Raw genomic sequence first — 19,273 nt, 5'->3', positions numbered from 1 at the left:
ATGTATAAGTACACATGTGTGAGGGAAGGAATGGGCATGGAGACATGTATGAGTGAAAGGAGAAGAGACAAAGAACACATATATGAGTATTGGGGAATGTAAACATGGCCAAGTGTGTGTGTGTGAGTGTGTGTGTCTGCCTGTCTTAAGAGGGGATGAGGACATGTGTGTATGATAGAGTGATGAGGCTGTATTTGAGTGTGTGAGAGGGAGATGGTGATATTTGTGAATGTAAGTGTAAGAGGGAATGGGATGGAGACATATGAAGGTATGTGGGAATAGTGCATATGAGTATGTATGCAAAGGGACATGTAGGAGAACAGAGGTAAGTGTGAAATATAAGGGGGTCTGTAAGAGAGGGAACGATGAGAGGGAGGCGTGGGGGGTGTGGGTGTTACTGTGGAATTCCTGTGGAGCTTTGGCATGTGGGTGTATGAGAGAGGTGGGGATCTATGAAGGAAAGGGGGATAGGGTTAGGATCTGTGTGATCAGAGAGTTTATGTGTCTGTGTGAGGGAGAGGATGGGGATGGGGTGGGGACAGGTGAGGAAGGTGGGTTGAATGTGTTTGGTAAAGGTCTAATTGTGCCTTATGTAGGCATGTGTGTGTGTGGTTGTGTGAGTGTATAAGGTACAGGGGCTCTGTGGCTGAAAGGAAGGAAGATGGGGCTGTATGAGAAGTGCAGGGTCTTATGTGAAGGTGTTCTTGGGGAAGGGACATAAGGGACAGTATGTGAATGAATGTGTGTAGGGAGGCGGAGGGGATGGCTTGAGGTATGAATGTGTATGTGCTTGAGAAAGGGAAAATAAGGCTGTGTCTTTGGGAGTTGCGGGGTGGGGGGGATGAGGGTGTGTGTGTGTATGTGTATGGGGGAGATGGGATCGATCAATTCAGATCAAGTAAACAAGCATTTATTAAGTGCCTACTGTGTGCCAGGCACTGTACTAGGTGCTGGGGATACAAAGACAAACCTGAAACAGTCCCTGCCCTTGAGGAGTTTACATTCTACTGGGGGGAAACAACATGTACACAGATAAGTAAATACAAATGTGTTTATATCCACATATATCAAAGAAGTCAGAATTTGGGTGGGAGCACTAACATCTCTAGGAAACAGGAAAGGCCGCTTAGGCGAGTGTGCCAGGGGTCACACTGAGGAGAGAAGCCTGGGAGACAGCACATCAGATTGAAAAAAGAGCACATGGGACAATTTGGCTGGAATGGAAGGTGTGTGAGAAGTAGGAAGGGGAAGGCTCTGCAAATGCTAGTTTGTAAAAGACTGGAAGCACCAGAGTATTTTGTCAGAGAAGTACAGGGAATCACTGAAGTTTCTTGAACCAAGGAATGACATGGTAGCATTAGGAATCGATTTGGCACCTATGTAAATGATGGATTGGAGAAGGAAGAGAGACTGGAGGCAGAGGGACTTAACAGAAGGCTAATGTAACATCTGGACAGGAAGTGATGAGGGCCTGGGCTAGAGGGGTGGGGACAGAAAAAGGGATAAGATTTGAGACATGCTAGATTTGGCCAGACTTGGCAATCAGTTGGATTCAGGGATGAAGGAGAATGAAGAATTGAGGTTGACCAAGGTTTCAAACCTGGGTAACTGGGAGAGAAAAGAGTAGGAATGGACCTGGGAGTGGTGGGAGGGTGAAGGGAGCTGGTGATAGGTGTCTTTGAGGGCTTACGGGAATCTGTATGAGAGTGAGGGTAAGGGGGACAGCAGGATGCATGAGTGAGTGTGTGAGGGGGGAATAGGGACTTGTGGGAGAGATAAAGGTTGGAGGCATGAGAGAGGACATGAGAGGACATAGATGAATGTATGTGAGAGGGTATGGGGAGAGCTGTGCATCAAGGGTTAGAGTATATCTTGTATATAAAGTGAGTGGGGAAGGGGTAGGGATGAGCTGTATGTGTGGGAGGATGGAGACAGGAGGTAGAGGGGAGAGGGAGACAGAGAGAAACAGAAACAGAGACAGACACACAGCGAGACAGAGACACAAACACAGACAGACAGACAAAGGAGAGAAGAACAGGAGGATGAGGTTTTTCATGCATTGTCTCTCTCTGCTCTTCCTGTCTTCCTCTATGGTCTCACACACCCCTATCTAGTAGTCTTCCTTCCCCAAGCCTTGTCTTTTCTCCTTCCCTCCCTTCTCATCTCACCTCCTCTTCTTTCTAGGTCTCTTTATTTTCTTTCTCCCATTCTCTGTGACTCTCCCTACTGCCACCTTCTCACTTTTGCTCCTTTTCTTCTCTCCCTTGCCTTTCCTTCTCATTTTTCCTTCCTCTCTTACACTCCTTACCCTTCTCGAGTCTCATTTTCCCTAGTCTTCTTTTCCTTTTCTTCTCTCTTTCCTCAGTCTTCTCTTATCCTTCACCCATTCTGATCCCTTTTTATTTCCTGCCTCCCCTTTTATCTTTCTTTACTCCTCTTTTCCCTGTAGTCTCTTCCTCTTGGATTTCCTCCCCCATTGTTCTTAATCCTTCTCTTCTTCTCTTTTTACTTCCCCTAATATAGTCTAATTTATTTTCTTCTCCCTCCAATCTCTTACTCTTCCTTTCCACTAGTCTCTTCTTCATTTCTTTGTTCCTTAACCAGTCTTCCCTCTTATTTCCTTGCCTCCACCCCTCCCCATTCTTCTTCTCCCCCAAGTCTTCTCCCTTTCCTTAGATTTCCCTCCATTTTTCTTCCCTTTATTTCCCCTCCTCCATTTTCCACACCATCTCCTCAATCTTCTTCCTCCTTTCTCTCTATCTTCTCTTGCCTTGCCTGATATCCCCTCTCCACCATACCCTATTCCTGTCTCTGGGTTTGGGTCAGGGACTCTGAGTTGGTCTTGTCTCCTGAAGGGTAGTGTGCCTCCTAGGGATACCCATAGGGGAAAGTGCAAGGGTGTATGTGTGTGTGTGTGGATGGGAAGGGAGAAACACTCTCCCAGCCACTTCTAAGGCTTTTGTGGGTTGGTTTCCAGGGCAGATGGACGCCGCTGGTCTCTGGCCTCCCTCCCCTCCTCTGGCTATGGCACCAACACGCCCAGCTCCACAGTCTCTGTAAGTCAGGAAAGTAGAGGCTGGAGGAGGGAGACTCTGACAATCCCTGCCAGCCTTCCTTATTTACTTCTTCACTTTCTCTCCTCACCTTCTCTGCCCCATCCCAAGTCTTACGGTGGATCTTTCTCTGCTTAAAAAAAAAATTGCTTTAGGCTTTCCTAGCATATTTCTGGGTCTTGGGCCTCTGTGTCTATCTCTCTGCCCTTGGAGATCCCTGACTTTGGCCTGTGGCACTGGGTGTCCAGAGGGTGGGGCAGGGATGTGGGGGGAGGGGACTTGTGCTTCTGACTAAGTCTTCTGCCTCTCTCTCTGCCTTATTCTCCCATGGGCTGCCCAGTCATCCTGCTCCTCCCAAGAGCGGCTTCACCAGCTTCCTTATCAGCCAACGGTGGATGAGCTGCACTTTCTGTCCAAGCACTTTGGCAGCACAGAGAGCATCCCAGATGAGGATGGGGGCCGTCGCTCACCTGCTGCTCGGCCCCGCTCTCGAAGCCTCAGGTCAGGCAGACCAGCTCTCCTGGGATTCCCCTCCCAGGGCAGGGGCAGGACCTGGGCTAGGGATGAGCTGGGACTTCCTAACGAGGAAGCCCAGGGGGACCCAGAAGGGGCACGGAGGGAGGAGACGGATGGGCCGGAGCGGGACGGGCCAGTTCAGGGACAGGTTGAATAAGATGACCTCTCCCTGCAGCCCTGGGCGCTCCCCTTCCTCCTATGACAATGAGATCGTGATGATGAACCATGTGTACAAGGAAAGGTTTCCCAAGGTGAGGCCAGCACAGTGTCCAGTTGCTGACTGCCCCAGAGCTAGGCCGATAGCCTTGCTGCATAGCCACTTTACCAAGGAGCTTGGTCTTGCCTGTTAGCTTCAAGCACCCCCTAGTGGTAATTTTCTGCCACTGCGGGCCTTTCTCCAAGAAATGGCACCAGATCCCAGGAAGAGATTGGCATGCTGTATATCCCATTACCACCACCACCACTACGCCCCCATCCTCACCCCCGACAAGGCCCCAGGGCCCTTGCCAAGACCCTCACTCCAGACTCCCACACATCAGTTCCCAGCCTCAGGTCCTTCATTTGTCATGAGAACACTTGGTGTGGTGGGAAAATTGAATTAGAAGACGCTCGAGGATTCTAATTCGGGTTCAGCTACTTGCTGTGTGACCTTGGGCAGTGACCTCCCTTCCTCCTGGCCCCCCGCCTGTCACTCTGTAAAAGGAGGGCTTGTATTAGCTGCTTCCCAAGGGTTGGTTTTGAGGGGGCGGCTGGGTTTTTTTGGCCTTAAGTCCTGTATCCCTATGTTCCCAAATTCTTGAATCTCCTTTGCTCAGACTCCTCACCCCAGAGTCCTTTCAGGCATGACTGTGAAGCCTCTTGCCATAAGGACCAAGCCTCCTGAAGCCCTCACTCTGGTTATTAATGCTTTGAGACTCCTTTGTCCTGGGCCTCAAAGCAGTCTCTTGCCCTGCCCTGCAGGCTACAGCACAGATGGAAGAGAAGCTTCGAGACTTTACCCGATCCTTTGAGCCTGAGAGTGTGCTACCGCTGGCTGACGGAGTCCTCAGCTTTATCCATCACCAGATCATAGAGCTTGCCCGAGACTGTTTGGCCAAATCCCACGATGGCCTCATCACCACTGTATACTTCTATGAGCTGCAGGAGAACCTGGAGAAGTTGCTACAGGATGTAAGAGCAGGCGTGTGGCTGGGGGAGAGCCCTGGGGCCTAAGCCCACTCCTTATGCTCCTGGCTTCTCTGTTCCCAGGCCTCGCCCCTCTCACCTGTTAGGCCAACTCTAGCGTTTTTATGTTTTTATGTCCCTGGGTCCCTTCATCCCCTTTCACTCTCCTATCCCTCAGGCCAGCCTGGCCCTGTCTTCCCCCACGTCCAGACTCCAATCCTTCCTTACTAGGCTCTCTGTTTCAACTTCTCGGTTCTGCTTCTCCTCCCTCTCCCCTCAGGCTTATGAACGCTCTGAAAGCCTGGAAGTTGCCTTTGTCACTCAGCTAGTAAAGAAGCTGCTTATTATCATCTCTCGCCCAGCCCGACTGTTGGAGTGTCTGGTGAGGGAGGGGTCTGCCAGAGGGTCAGAATTGGAGGATCTGGGGGTGGAGGGCTGTGGAGAGGCCCTGATGAAGGGGTTGGAGCTAGAGGATCTGATGATCTCCAGAGCAGGGAATGGAGCTGCTCTGAGGGGTGGACCCTTGATAGGATGGCCATTGGCTTGGGAGACTTGAATTGTAGCTTCTGTGTGGGATCACCCTGTGACCTTACTCTTTAATTAGCCTCCTGAGCAGCAAGGGAGCCCAGTGTTGTGCCCACCTCTCTTAGTACCCAGCTTTCCTTTGCCCTCAGGAATTTAATCCAGAGGAATTTTACCACTTATTGGAGGCAGCTGAAGACCATGCCAAAGAAGGCCACCTGGTGAAGACAGACATTCCTCGCTACATCATCAGCCAGCTTGGCCTCACCAGAGATCCCTTTCCAGGTGCTAGGTCTAGTCAGGGTGCCGCCCTCTGTAAGAGTGGGGATGAAAATACTGGGGTTGGGCCATCCAAGGACCTCAGCTGGACAATATGGGTTCCTAAGGGAGGTCTGGCCCCCTCCAACCTCCCCCCCCCCCAGCACATGCTAAGGGTAGGTTGGAGGGAGAGCAGTCCAGGCAGCTGGACTACGCCACAATGCTTCACCCTTCTCCAGATGTAGTTCACCTTGAGGACCAAGACAGTGGAGGCTCCAACACCCCTGAGCAGGATGACTTTGCAGAGGTGAGCAGAAGTGATGTCCCTGGAAGAGGCAGGGGCCTGATGCCTGATACTTTCTCCCTGACCCTTTCTTTCCTTCCAGGGGCGTGGTGCTACCCCCAAGGCCAAGAAACCCCCTGGTGAGAGTGACTTTGAGACCATCAAACTCATCAGCAATGGTGCTTATGGGTAAGAACCAAGGGCTGAGGTCACATAGGTAGTGGGGAGAGAGGAGGAAGCCAGAGGGGAGGAGGCCAGAGGGGAGGAGGAGGTCAGAGGGGAGGAGGCCACAGGGGAGGAGGTCAGAGGGAAGGAAGAGGTCAGAGGGGAGGAAGAGGTCAGAGGGGAGGAGGCCACAGGGGAGGAAGCCAGAGGGGAGGAGGAGTTCCGACGGGAGGAGGTGGGGGGAAGGGGGAGGAGGATAGAAGGGATGCTAGTTGTGCCCCCCTTGCAGGGCTGTGTACTTGGTGAGGCACCGAGAGACACGCCAGCGCTTTGCCATGAAGAAGATTAACAAGCAGAACCTGATCCTTCGCAACCAGATCCAGCAGGCATTCGTGGAGCGTGACATCCTCACTTTTGCTGAGAACCCCTTTGTCGTCAGCATGTTCTGCTCCTTTGAGACCAAGCGCCACCTTTGCATGGTCATGGAATATGTGGAAGGTAGGCAATGGGTGGTCACTGGCCGCCAACCAAGGCAAGACCATTTATTTCAAGTCAGGAAGCACATATTAACCACCTCCCACATGCAAGGATCTGCACCCAGTGCCGGGGGTACAATGATGAGGAATTACAAGGACACCACCCCAGGGAGCTGATGGACCAGATGAGGGGAAGGGCCCAGTGCACAAGTGGGACAGCTAGACTGATGTCAGAAGCAACGTAGAAGTCTGGGGGAAAGGCGGTAGCAAAGTCTGAGAAGGAAGGGCAGCTCAGGAAAGGACAGCTTCTTAGGAGAGGGGGCCCCTGAGCTGGAGTTGGAAAGATGACGATTAGAGATGAAGAGAGGCTCGCATGCTATTGTAGGCACGGAGAATCCCCCCAAATGCTTGTAGGCCAATGGTGGAGTTGAGGGAGCAGCTAGCAATCAAGTTTGCTTAGTCATGATAGAAATGACTAGATAAAGCTAAGTTGGAGAGGGCCTTCGGTGCCAGGCTAAGGAGTTTGTCCTGTATGTTCTAGGCCATGCTAAGCCCCCTTTTCTGAGCAGAAAAGATCAGCTTTGTGAAGGATGGTGTAGAGCTGGAAGAGACTTCAACACAGGCCATGAGAGTGGTCCAGGCAGTGGTGGTTTTCTTGGCAAATATCCTGGAGGGGTTTGCCATTTCCTTCTCCAGATCATTTTACCAATGAGGGTTAAGTGACTTGCTTAGGATCACACACCTATAGTAAGTGTCTGAGGCAGGATTTGAACACAGGTCTTTCTGACTCCAGGCCCAGCGCTCTATCCACTGCACTACCTAGCTGCCCTTAATAGTGTAGGCAAGGAATGATAAAGGCCATGAAAAGCTGAGAAAAAGGCAAAATAAACATAGAAATAGCAAGAGAGCTGAGGGCAAGGTCTCTTTAGCTGGCCTGGACAAACCACCTTCTGGAAAACTGAAAGAAATGGCAGATGTGATTGCTGGGGTACTGTCAAGTGACTGTAGAGGTGGAGAAGGGTGGTGGAAGATGATGGAGGAAGATGATAGAGAAAGATGATGAAGAAAAGGGCACCATGGAATCGTCCAACTGAAACAACAACATGGAAGGTTGTCTGCAACCTGTAGGTCAGTGAGCTTTCCTTCCATTTCAGGCAAATTTCTAGAAGGTACCATTGAAGGCATGGATAATGAAATCCAGAAAAGCCAGTGATGATCACAGAGAAAGACATGACTCTAACAAGGAGAAATCATATCATACTAGCCTTGTTTCCTTTTTGGACAGGTTGGATAAAATGTATATAGCTTTTAGCAAAGCTTTTGATAAAGTCTTTCATATTCTTATGGAAAAGATAGGCAGCTGTGCAGTAGACAATGACTAATTAGGTAAATTCAGATGTGGGTAAATGGCCACCACCAGAGAGAAATCATTATTGCTTTGATGTTAACTTAGGAAGGAGGTCACCGGTGGAATACCTTAGGGCTCTGTGCTTGGCCTGGTGCCCTACTCTGTGCTAAGTTATGTGTTAGGAGAAAAAAAAGATTACAATCATCTCAGGGGTGGCTGGGTCGTGAAGTGAATAGAGCACTGGCCCTGGAGTCAGGAGGACCTGAGTTCAAATCTGGCCTCAGACACGACACACTTACTAGCCACATGACTTTGGGCAAATCACTTTACCCCAATTGGCCTCCAAAAAAAAAGATTACAAAGTTATGAGTTAGGCTCTAGAGTTACTAAGACAAAAGTGAAATATCCCCTGCCCTCATGGAGCTTGCATTCTATCTATTGAATGATTCTATCACAGCCTTAGAAAACAGATTAGAGGGGTGGCCAGGTGGCTCAGCGAGTAAGAGCACCGGCTCCAGTGTCGGGATGACCTGGAGATCAAATCCCGGGCTCAGATACTCAGCACCACACCCATAAATAACTGGCCGTGTAACCTTGAGCAAGTTACTTAACCCCGATTGCTTAAATTAAAAAAAAAAAAGAAAACAGATTAGGCAACATGCTTATCGATGACTCCTAGAACTACATCTATGAGTCTCTGAAATTTATAGATGATGCAGAGTATGGAGAGATGTGTGACACAGTGGATGGCAGGATGCAAAAGGAGCTTGACATTGGGCCATATCTAAGAGGGTGAAATTTAATTGAGATAAATGTCAGGTCTGGTAGTTGGGTTCAAGAAATCAGCTTCAAAAGAACCAGATGGGGAGGAATGGTTAGATAGCAATTCATGAGGAAAAAAGCTAATAATGAGCCAACAGGGTGATCTGGCAGCCAAGAAAGCTAAGGCAATTTCAGGCTGCCTTAAGAGAGGACTGGTATCCGGGGATAAAGCAGTGATGTTCTGTAGCTGATCATAGTGCTCGGTCCTGATCAGACCACACCTGGAGCATTTAGATCTGTGACATTTTGGGAAGGCAAAGATGGGTAGTCTCCAGAAGAGGGCAGACAGGATGATGAAAACCCTGAAGCTCCTGATAATTTGAGGATTACTTGAAACAATTGATAATTTTTATACTGGAGAAGAAAAGATGAGGTGTGTCTATGTGTGTGTATTGGGGGTGGACTGGTGGTTGTCTTCCAGTATTTGAAGGATGTTTTTGGGGAAGAGAGGTTCACATTCCTTGGTCCCAGAGGACAGAATGAGGAGCAAAGGGACCAGTTTAGGCTGGATGTCAGGAAAAGCTTGCTAACTCTTGGAGCTGTCCAGCAGTGGGATGGGCTGCTGGTGGGGTGAGGCCTCAGTATAGCTTTTTAAGCAAAGACTGGATGACCACTTGTTGAATATGTTGTAGAAGATGTTTTGGTTCAGGCACACTTTGAACTAAATAGCTGCTAAGTGCCCTTAGCACTCAGATTGTCCTTCCTTGACTGAGAAAACGCCAACAAGTTTAATTATTAGTAAGTCATTGGTTAAAGAGAAACAGACAGATTCAGAGGAGACAAAGAGATATAATGAGGCAGAGATAGAGTAACAGAGGGAAGGAGGGGGAGAAAGAGAGACAGAGAAGGAAAGAAAAGGAGGGAGAAAGGAAAAGAGAGAGAGGAAGAGAGAGAGAGAGAGAGAGAGAGAGAGAGATGTTGATGGTTGAGAACAGTTTCAGTTGAGTCATTGCAGTGTGAAGTACAGAGTGAAATCACATTGCAAGGGTCAGCAGAGTAAAATCGTGTGGGGAGAAGTAGTCAGGGAGTGTAAACTGTGCTTTCCAGGAGTTTGTCAGTGATGAGGAAGGACAGGATGCTAATTAGAGGAAGTGACAGTGTCAAAGGAAGGGTTTTTTTTTGGTTTGTTTTAAGAGTAGAGGATTTGAGCATGTTGTAGGCAGCAGGAATGGAGCCAACATACAGGGAGAGATTGTAGTTGAGAGAGAAACAGAACTTGGCTGGGTACATGTTCCTGAAGGATATGAGAGTGTGTGGGCTCCAGGACACAAGGAATAGTCTTGGAGAAGAGAAGGGCCACCTCATCCCATGAAACTGGAGCAGAAGAGGAGAGAAAGAAGAGGACATGGGGGGTCTAGATGAGAGAAAGTGTGGTCTCTCTGACTGACGGCCTCTGTCTCAGTGAAATGGGAGCTGAGGTCATCTGCTGAGGGAGAAGAGAGGAGGGTGAAGCTGGGGGCCCTGCCTTGTAGGCCACACAGGTAGTGGGGAGAGAGGAGGCACAGCGGTATGCAGTGCCCACAAGGTTGTAAGAGGCAGCTGTTGAGCCAGCTGTGGGGATTGTGAGGAAGGGCGGTCAGCCCTGGCCTCCCTGCCCAGACACAGACGGCCCTCCCTTACAGGAGGTGATTGTGCCACGCTGCTCAAGAACATCGGGGCCCTGCCCGTGGAGATGGCGAGAATGTACTTTGCAGAGACAGTGCTGGCACTGGAGTACTTGCACAATTATGGCATCGTGCACCGAGACCTCAAGCCTGACAAGTAGGGGACCCCCGCCTGCCCCCAACTCCCACTGACCTCTGTCACCCTGTCCCAAGCCTCCACCTCCTCACTCTCCAAAATCCCACAGACCCCCTGGGGCTCTTCCTCCCCCAGGCCCCTCACACCCTTTTGCCCTGCCCCCACCTGCCACTCTTCCAACACTGCTCCCCCTCTTTTCCCACCTTCTAAATCACTGCCCAGTTATTTTCAGCTCCCCCAAGTTCTCAGAATCCATATTACCTATTTACTGTTGCTGTCCTGTCCCCTTGTTCTCCTTTATTTGTATACTCCTACTCACTTCCCCCTAGCCCCAGTCAGGCATAGCCTTCAGCTTCCCATCCCTGCCAGTCTCTAATCCTCCTTGAATGTCAAGGTCCACAGTGGGAAGAGGTTTGCGCCCATGGGCTTGGGGCAGGGGGTGGGTACTGAGAGGGCCTGTGGGAGGCATCTGTCTCCTTGCGATGCCTCTCCTGAGAGGGACTTAATGAAGCTGTACCAGGCTGGGGTGGGATGGGGCTTGGTATCTCTGAGGTGCCCCCATGCCCCCAGCCTCCTCATCACCTCCATGGGCCATATCAAGCTGACGGACTTCGGCCTCTCCAAGATGGGCCTGATGAGCCTCACCACCAACCTGTATGAGGGTCACATCGAGAAGGATGCTCGAGAGTTCCTGGATAAGCAGGTGGGAGGAGGTGGCAGCAGGATTTTGCATGGGAAGGGGCTGACTTGGGGATCATGGCTGGGGCCCCAGCAGGCACAGAGCTAGGAAGCTGATGGTCTTCACACAGGTATGTGGGACACCTGAGTATATCGCACCCGAGGTGATCCTGCGTCAGGGCTACGGGAAGCCTGTGGACTGGTGGGCCATGGGCATCATCCTCTATGAGTTCCTGGTGGGCTGTGTGCCCTTCTTTGGAGACACCCCCGAGGAGTTGTTTGGGCAGGTCATCAGTGGTGCGTGTGCCTGTCCATTGTCCTACCACTTGGCCCCTGGCACCCCTCCATGGTCCACTTATGCTCACATTCATCTAACAAACCTGAGCACCTCATGTGCAAGACACTGTGCTAGACTGGGGACAAAGATGAAAACAAAAGGGCCCCTGCCTTGATAGAGGGGAGGGTGGTACAGCATGTACATAGGTGCAGGCCATGGCCAGAGGGTAAGCACATGGACAATGGGGGAGCCAGGGCTGAAAAGGCTTGTGAACTTTGCCCAAGCTCACCCTTTCCTGACACAGTTGGACTTAATCCCACCGATAGGATGTGTTGGAGTTTCATTGGCCTTGCTGATGCTGTGGGCCCCAAGAATTTGGTTCCCTGCTCCCCGCTTCCTTTTCTCCCCTCTCTTTGCTTTCTTACCTCATCCCACCCTCCCTTTCCTTACAGATGACATTCTGTGGCCTGAGGGGGAGGAGGCCTTGCCTGCTGATGCCCAACTCCTCATATCCTGCCTCTTACAGACCAACCCTTTGGTGCGACTGGGTGCAGGTAAGGAGGGCTGCCTGGCATCAGGTGTCCCCCTTAAGGCCTGGACAGCCCTTAGGCCCCCTGCCTAGGACCTATTGTCAACCCCCACCCCAGGTGGTGCATTTGAGGTGAAGGAGCACAGCTTCTTTCGGGAGCTGGACTGGACAGGCCTATTGCGGCAGAAAGCAGAGTTCATCCCCAACCTGGAGTCAGAGGATGACACCAGCTACTTTGACAGTGAGTTCCCAGCCCAAGCCACTCTCTGGGCATGTCCTGAGGGAGGGAGAGGGGACTGTCAGAGGCCAGGGGCCCCTCACCCCAAGGGCACTGGGCTAGGGGGAGCTGTCCCGCCTCCCCAATATGCCCCCAACACTCGTGGTGGCCCCCAGCCCGCTCCGACAGGTATCATCATGTCAACTCCTATGACGAAGATGACACGACAGAGGATGAGCCTGTGGAAATCCGCCAGTTCTCCTCCTGTTCTCCCCGATTCAGCAAAGTAAGACCCCGTCCCCCAAGGCGGGGGGCTGGGAGGGGCAGCCCTGTGCCCAAGGCAGGCGGGGGCTCCTTCAGGGTTGCCTTTTCACAGCTGGGGCTCTGGGGGCAAACAGCCAGGACTCTGTCCTAAAGGCCAGCCCATCCTCCCAGGTGTACAGCAGCATGGAACAGCTGTCTCAGCACGAGCCTAAACCGCCCACAAGTGGCAAGCGGGAAGCCAGCACCAAGGGCCAGGAGGAGAAGGCAGCCAGCAAGCGGGAGGGGCTGGGCGGCCTCACTCTGCGTGACAAGAGTTGGAGGGGGGGGTCCCCCGAGATGTGAGCTGGGGCAGAACCTGGGGGCTGGGGGTCCTCTCAACTTCAGAAGTGGGGGAGGGGGCTATGTAGAGGTTGGACTAGAGGACTGAGCCGGGATCCAGATGGGGAAGAGAGAGAGAGCCTCTGGGTTCTCTTTTTCCACACTGGGGCAAAGGAGCCATTTCAAAGTGGGAGGTCTTTGACTGAGTCTGAATGTTTCCTCTGACTCCCCTGGCCCTTCCTACCCTAGCAAGCGCCTGTCTGCCTCTGAGTCATCTTTCCTGGAGGGGGAAGCCAGTCCCCCATTGGGTGCTCGTCGCCGCTTTTCAGCTCTCCTGGAGCCCAGCCGGTTTAGCGCTCCCCAGGAGGATGAGGATGAAGGGAGGGTGCGGAGGCCTCCCCGGCCTAGCTCTGACCCCCCTGGCAGCCTAGAAAGCAGAGCCCCCAAGGAAGGAATTGCAGGGGACAGCACCCCCAGCACTGGAGACTCAGAGCCTGGTGAGCGTGCACTTTTGTCTTCCCCCATTTCCCCCACAGCCCAGGCTACTGCAGGCAAAGGGAACTGAGCACTGGGCGGAACCAGAAGGCTTGAGTTCAAATCCAGCTCTGTGATCCTGAACAAATCACTTAACCTCTCAGCCCAGTTTCCTCAAGTGTAAATGGGGATAAGAGCTCCTCTCTCCCAGGGTTATTGTGAGGCTCAAATGAGATAATATTGGTAAAATGTTTTGCAGCGTCTGGCACATAGCAGGTGCTTAATCAATGTTGGATACCTTCTCCAAGCAGAAGGGCTCTGCTGCTTCCTAGCTAGATGACCTTGTGCAAAGCCCTTCCTCATTCTGGGTCTGTTCCCTCCTCTGCAAATGAGAATTGCATCAGAGGATTAGCTGTTCCTTTCCGTTCTAAATCCTGGATCCTAAGGGTCCTGGGAATGGCTTCCCTTTTTGCCTCTGGATTCAGTTTCATTCCCCTGCTGCCAATCCTTGAGAGGGTGTGGAGGGCAGTTTTCCTCTAAAGGTAGTGCCATTTGGGTCACAGTGTTTTCTTCTTCCCCTTTTTCGTCATCCCCCTTCCACCATACTATCCCTTAAAGGTGTAATAGAAAGATATTTGGGCTGGAGTCAAGAAACCTGGTTTCATATTCCAGTTCTAATACCAGCTTCTGACCTTGGATAAACCTCTGGCCCTCTCTAAGGCTTCATTTTATTATCTATAAATATGGAACATCAATCTACTCCCTAGTTCCCAGGGTTGTTGTGAGGACTATACTTGGCAACCTGAAGGCCCCGCAGTCGTGGGAGCTGTAGTGGCCATTATTTTCAACCAGGTGAATTGGCCCTCCCCCCCAAAGATGGAGACCCATCAACACCCAAGGCCACAAATGACCTGGTCCTTCGACGGGCAAGGCACCAGCAGCAGATCTCTGGAGAGTCCTCTGAGAAGCGGCCCTCACGTCCTGGGGGCAAGGTCATAAAGTCAGCATCTGCCACTGCTCTGTCTGTCATGATCCCCACAGGTGACCTCAGGGGGCCTGGGCACCAGGGTTAGGTTCTGGCATTGGGAGGGCAAGGATAGAGCACAACCCCCTATCAAGACAGGACAGTCTCCCTCATGGTGTTGACCATTTGCTGACCACCCGCAATCCCCATGTCCACAGTAGACCAGCATGGCAGCTCTCCCCTGGCCAGTCCTATGTCCCCTCGGTCACTTTCTTCCAACCCATCATCGAGGGACTCATCTCCCAGCCGGGACTACTCCCCTGCCGTCAGCGCTCTCCGTTCCCCCATCACCATCCAGCGCTCGGGCAAGAAGTACGGCTTCACCCTCAGGGCTATCCGTGTCTACATGGGTGACTCAGATGTTTATAGTGTCCACCACATTGTATGGGTGAGTGAGTGTCTAACCTACCAGGGCAGGGAGCAGGGTGGTGGTGGCAGTGGTCCCTTAGGATCTTTCCATCTCTTGATGGAACCCCCCTCTACTTACAGCTCATCCAACCCAGCCTGATGCTGCTAGTTTGATGTAATGGGTGAGGGTAGAACCTAGAAAGAGAAGGGTAAGCATTAGGTCCAATGTACCACCTACTAACTGTGTGACCTTGGGTCAGTCACTGTCTCTCTGAATATTCGTTTTCTCACCAGTAAGATGAGGTTCATACTTGTTGTGCCCCCCCATCCCCACAGGGCTTTTATCATAAGGTCATAGGCTGCTGAGTTGGAAGGGGCCTTAGAGATCACTGGTCCAACCCCTCATTTTGCAAATGAGGAAATTGTGCCCGAGAGCAGTAAAATGACTTAGTCAGGGGCACCTGCACGGTTAAGTGCATGCATGGCTAGGACCAACCCAGGGTTCAGACCACAAAGACAGTGTTCATTCTGCTATACCATGCTTGTGAGGAAAACGTTCATCACATCTCAGAGGGCTCTAGAGATGGGAGTTGTTCTGATGGCTCTGATACTCAGGCGGAGCCAGGGGTAGCCGCCAAGTCACCTGCCTGCTGCCCCACTGAGGGTCGGGCCTGACAAAGCCTGCGGGGGAGGGAGGGATATTCCTACAACCATCTGTTGTCCCCCAACCCCAACAGCACGTGGAAGAGGGAGGACCTGCCCAGGAGGCTGGACTCTGTGCCGGGGACCTTATCACCCATGTCAATGGGGAGCCTGTGCATGGGATGGTGCACCCAGAGGTGGTGGAGCTAATCCTCAAGGTCAGGAGCTGGGAAGGAGGAAAGAAGGGTATTGGGGGGCTGGGTAACCCTAGGGAGAGGAAGAGATGGGGGAGGGGCTGGAAAGGCCCCCTAAAGGAGAAGGAGGGCCCGGGATAGGGGCGGAGAATCCAGAGAAGGTGAGGGAATAGGGTGCCCTGGAGCAGTATGTGTTCCAGACCATCTCCAGCTGTGCCCTTTTTGCCCTGGCACCTTCAGAGTGGGAACAAAGTGGCCGTGACGACTACGCCTTTTGAGAACACTTCTATCCGCATTGGGCCTGCCCGACGCAGCAGCTACAAGGCCAAGATGGCCAGGAGGAACAAGAGGCCAGCAGCTAAGGAGGGTCAAGAGAGGTAGGGGAGCTCTGCAGAAGCCCTGAGGAGCCAGAGCAGTTCAGGAAGTGGGGGGAGAGCATGGCAGGAGGTGGAGGGGACAGAGAGGGGCCGCTGTCTCATCTCTGTGACCCTGCCTTCTTTAAGCCTCAGCTACCCATTCTGTAAAATGACATTAGACAATCTTTATCTTTGTGGCAGTGGGTGTGGGGCCACAGGACCAGGCCTGGCCTTTCACCTCCTGTCTTTCTGGCCCATGGCAGGAAGCGCAGCTCTCTGTTCCGCAAGATCACAAAGCAGTCCAACCTCCTTCACACAAGCCGCTCTCTCTCATCTCTTAATCGATCCCTGTCCTCCAGTGACAGCCTCCCTGGGTCCCCAACCCACGGCCTGCCTGCCCGCTCTCCCACACACAGTTACCGCTCCACGCCTGATTCGGCCTACCTAGGTATGCTTCCCTATGGCCAGGGTGGGGGGGACTGGGAACAGGGGGCATCAGGGCCCCTGGGCTTAGACTCACCAGGCTCCCCTCCACAATCTCTTCTCTTACAGGTGCCTCTTCTCAAAGCAGCTCCCCGGCTTCCAGCACCCCGAACTCCCCAGCCTCTTCGTCCCACCACATCCGGCCTAGCACTCTTCATGGCCTGTCCCCCAAGTTGCACCGGCAGTACCGCTCAGCCCGCTGCAAGTCAGCTGGCAACATTCCCCTGTCCCCACTGGCACACACGCCCTCACCGACACAGTCGTCTCCACCCCCACTGCCTGGCCACACGGTGGGCAGCTCCCACACCACCCAAAGCTTCCCAGCCAAGTTACACTCATCTCCACCTGTGGTACGTCCACGCCCTAAGAGTGCTGAGCCCCCCCGCTCCCCACTTCTTAAGAGGGTTCAATCTGCTGAGAAGCTGGGCTGCCCGTTGGGCACTGACAAGAAGGGTGCACTGCGTAAGCACAGTCTGGAGGTGGGGCACCCTGATTTCCGCAAGGACTTCCATGGAGAGCTGGCATTGCATAGCCTTGCTGAGGCTGAGGGAGAGACAGGCCCTGCATCTGCTGCTGCTGAAGGGCTTGGGGCCCAGCGCCCCCCACCTATGAGGCGACTGGGCCGCCAAGAGTCACCCCTGAGTCTGGGTGGGGGAGACCCGCTCCTAGCTGGGCCACGGGGGGGTGACGGTCCCAAGGAAGAAAAACCAGCTGCTGGTCCAGGACCTCCTGGTCCAGGCAAAGTCCCAGAACCTGAAGGGTCTTCCCGCAAGGAAAGGGAAGTGGGCAGCAGTAGGGGGGAGCCCCCATGGTCAGGGGGCTGCATCCCTTCTGGTTGCCCACCCCGGGCACCACCCACAGGCCGGACTCTGGACCGAGAAGGGGCAGGCACAAGACACCAGGGGGTGCAGACAGAGGATGCATCATCAGGTGGGGCAGCCCGGGCCTTGGCCAAGGCAGCCTTGAGCCCAGTGCAAGAGTATGAGGTGGGCAGACGCAGCAGTGCCAGTGAAGCAGCCACCTCCCCCCGGGGAGGCCCAGGCAATGACCTACCACCTGTCCCCATTGTTGTGGAGCCCAAGTCAGAGGTCAGTAGGCCTCCCCTGGAGGCCCCTGGGGGGAGGGTGACCAAGGAGCGTTGGGTTCTGGAGGTGGTAGAAGAAAGAACCACATTGAGCTTGCCCCGAACTAAACCCATCTCTCCCAAACTCTCTCCGGAGCCCCCAGGCTCTACCTTTGTTCCACCCCCACCTTCTGCTAGGAATGGGCCTGGATCTGAGCCAGGGCATCCACAAGTCCCCACTGCCCTCCCTATTCCAGCTTTCCCAGGCCCTAAGAGTGAGTCAGGACTGCCTGCTCGCCTCCCTGCTGAGCCTGTGCCTGGCCCAGGCCTGGCCAAGAAGGGCTCAGCGAACTGAAGGTGGGCCCAGATACTGCCCCACCTCTGGACCTTTGTAAATAGGCCTGGAGGGCAGCACCAGATTGTACAGTGGGTTGTATACATATGTACACATATAAATAAAGTGCGTGTTACGCATCCTGGGCTCCAGGTTCTCCAGACCTGCCACAGGTAGCAGTGGTGATATCTGAGCTAGAGGGTTTTAAACGGAAAACTGAGAGGGCAGGAACTGCCCATATAGCTACCAAGCCCACTATGACACTGCAGCTGGTACAGCAGAAGGGCAAAGACGCCTTCACTCACAGGAGACAATCCAAGAAGGGTAACGATCAGAACTGTGATGTACCTGGCCAACCCAAGCCTCCAGCCTAGCGAGGAAAAGCGGGCTTGCAGAAAGAGCTGTCATGAGTTCTGCTGTAACTTATAGAGCTATATATAGAAAATAGCTCCAGAAGGGTGGGGGTGCCTCCAAAGAGCAGATTAGAGGACTTAATACTTCAGATAGAATGCACTGCTGAGGAAGTGCATTGTTAAGCTATCTTAAGGGAGGGAATCCCCAATTGGGGGAGAGGGGGATGGGCATCACAGTGGAGAGCATTTGGGTGAAGAGGGAAGAGAGAACAAGCATTAAGCACCTATGTGACAGGTGCTTTACAATCACATATGTATAGAATATGTGTATGTATACATCACAGCTCTAGGAGGTAAGTACTATTATAATTTTACGGCTGAAGAAACTGAGGCAGGCAGGGGTTAAGTGACTTGCCCAGGCTCACATAGGTAGTCAAGTTTCTTAGGCCCAATTTGAACTCAGGACTTACTATCCACTGTGCCACCAAGCCCACTCAATGGAAAGAGAAACACGTGGTATTTGTCACGACAGTACACTTCAGATCACCTGGTCATAAGTGATGGCTAAGTATGGGGAACAGATAACCTGGCAAGGAAGCCTGCTGTAGGAATGATAGAACGCAACTCACTGTGCCTCTCCAGAGAGCGCTCTGCCCCGAAGCAAAGTCGTTAGTAAATCCTTGCCTTGGCTCAAAAGGCAGAGAAACGGGGAAGCTTCTATTCCACACTCAGTCTGACTCACGAGGGAACCAGCTGTAACATAGGATGGCAGCCTGCAAAGGGGTTATCCTTCTAGAGCAGGGGTGGGGAACCTGCAGCCTCAAGGGCACCTATGGCCCTCCAGGTCTTCGTGTGGCCCTTTGTATCTAAACCCCACCCCTGTTCTAGAGATTGCCACAGATAGGGGACAACAGGGCACTGTCTGCTTTGAGGAGAGAGTTGAAAGGATAGGATTCCCTGCCCTAAGATTCTAGAGGGGAACCTGTCCCCAGAGAAATTGGAAATTCTTATAAGAGTTCTAAGAGAGGGACCCACCAAGGATTCCACATAACGTGTGGTTATGTGGGTTTGTCTTTAAGATGTATGAGAAATGGAAGTAGGGTCAGATAACTAAAGATAAATGCAAAAATGTGGCCCATTCCAGTTAAGAGAAGCACTGAGGCTCAGAGAGAGCCAAGGCTGGGCCTGAAGACTCACCAGAACAAAAATCTCTCTAAGCTGAGCTGGGGATAAGAGTTGGAAGGGGCCTCAGAGATATCAGATCCAACTTGTATCCAAACAAGATAACCTCTACAACATAGCTCCACTGTATTCCCAGACAACTCTTCCACTTTGGGACTAAGACTCATAGTGAGGAAGCTTGTACATAAAG

At 52.5% G+C, this 19,273-nt stretch overlaps 1 protein-coding gene across 2 annotated transcripts in view; it reads left to right on the top strand.

The window, feature by feature from the left end:
• The window catches only part of MAST1 (microtubule associated serine/threonine kinase 1), a 28,825-nt gene extending 10,895 nt beyond the window's left edge, over window positions 1-17,930 (top strand). Inside the window, exons 4-26 of one of the 2 annotated variants that reach the window (XM_069082959.1) lie at window positions 2,978-3,056; window positions 3,394-3,554; window positions 3,745-3,820; window positions 4,530-4,739; window positions 5,014-5,115; window positions 5,408-5,540; window positions 5,753-5,820; window positions 5,900-5,985; window positions 6,251-6,459; window positions 10,230-10,368; window positions 10,918-11,050; window positions 11,157-11,322; window positions 11,755-11,856; window positions 11,950-12,072; window positions 12,225-12,334; window positions 12,484-12,650; window positions 12,880-13,127; window positions 13,957-14,145; window positions 14,290-14,516; window positions 15,214-15,336; window positions 15,553-15,689; window positions 15,932-16,116; window positions 16,221-17,930. In XM_069082959.1, the coding sequence (XP_068939060.1) occupies window positions 2,978-3,056; window positions 3,394-3,554; window positions 3,745-3,820; window positions 4,530-4,739; window positions 5,014-5,115; window positions 5,408-5,540; window positions 5,753-5,820; window positions 5,900-5,985; window positions 6,251-6,459; window positions 10,230-10,368; window positions 10,918-11,050; window positions 11,157-11,322; window positions 11,755-11,856; window positions 11,950-12,072; window positions 12,225-12,334; window positions 12,484-12,650; window positions 12,880-13,127; window positions 13,957-14,145; window positions 14,290-14,516; window positions 15,214-15,336; window positions 15,553-15,689; window positions 15,932-16,116; window positions 16,221-17,569 (4,522 nt within the window). In that variant the 3' untranslated portion in view covers window positions 17,570-17,930. Of the gene's footprint in view, window positions 1-2,977; window positions 3,057-3,393; window positions 3,555-3,744; window positions 3,821-4,529; window positions 4,740-5,013; window positions 5,116-5,407; window positions 5,541-5,752; window positions 5,821-5,899; window positions 5,986-6,250; window positions 6,460-10,229; window positions 10,369-10,917; window positions 11,051-11,156; window positions 11,323-11,754; window positions 11,857-11,949; window positions 12,073-12,224; window positions 12,335-12,483; window positions 12,651-12,879; window positions 13,128-13,956; window positions 14,146-14,286; window positions 14,517-15,213; window positions 15,337-15,552; window positions 15,690-15,931; window positions 16,117-16,220 lie in introns of both variants that reach the window. The other variant, XM_069082958.1, reaches the window with a different exon arrangement.
• The last annotated feature ends 1,343 nt before the right edge of the window (window positions 17,931-19,273 follow it).

Source organism: Petaurus breviceps, unplaced genomic scaffold (genome assembly GCF_028583685.1).
Source record: "Petaurus breviceps papuanus isolate PSGF00001 unplaced genomic scaffold, PetGlider_PUasm1.0 172, whole genome shotgun sequence".
Classification (NCBI taxonomy): Eukaryota; Metazoa; Chordata; class Mammalia; order Diprotodontia; family Petauridae; genus Petaurus; species Petaurus breviceps.
Note: the sequence above shows the minus strand (reverse complement) of the source record. Positions and strands in the feature narration are given on the sequence as shown.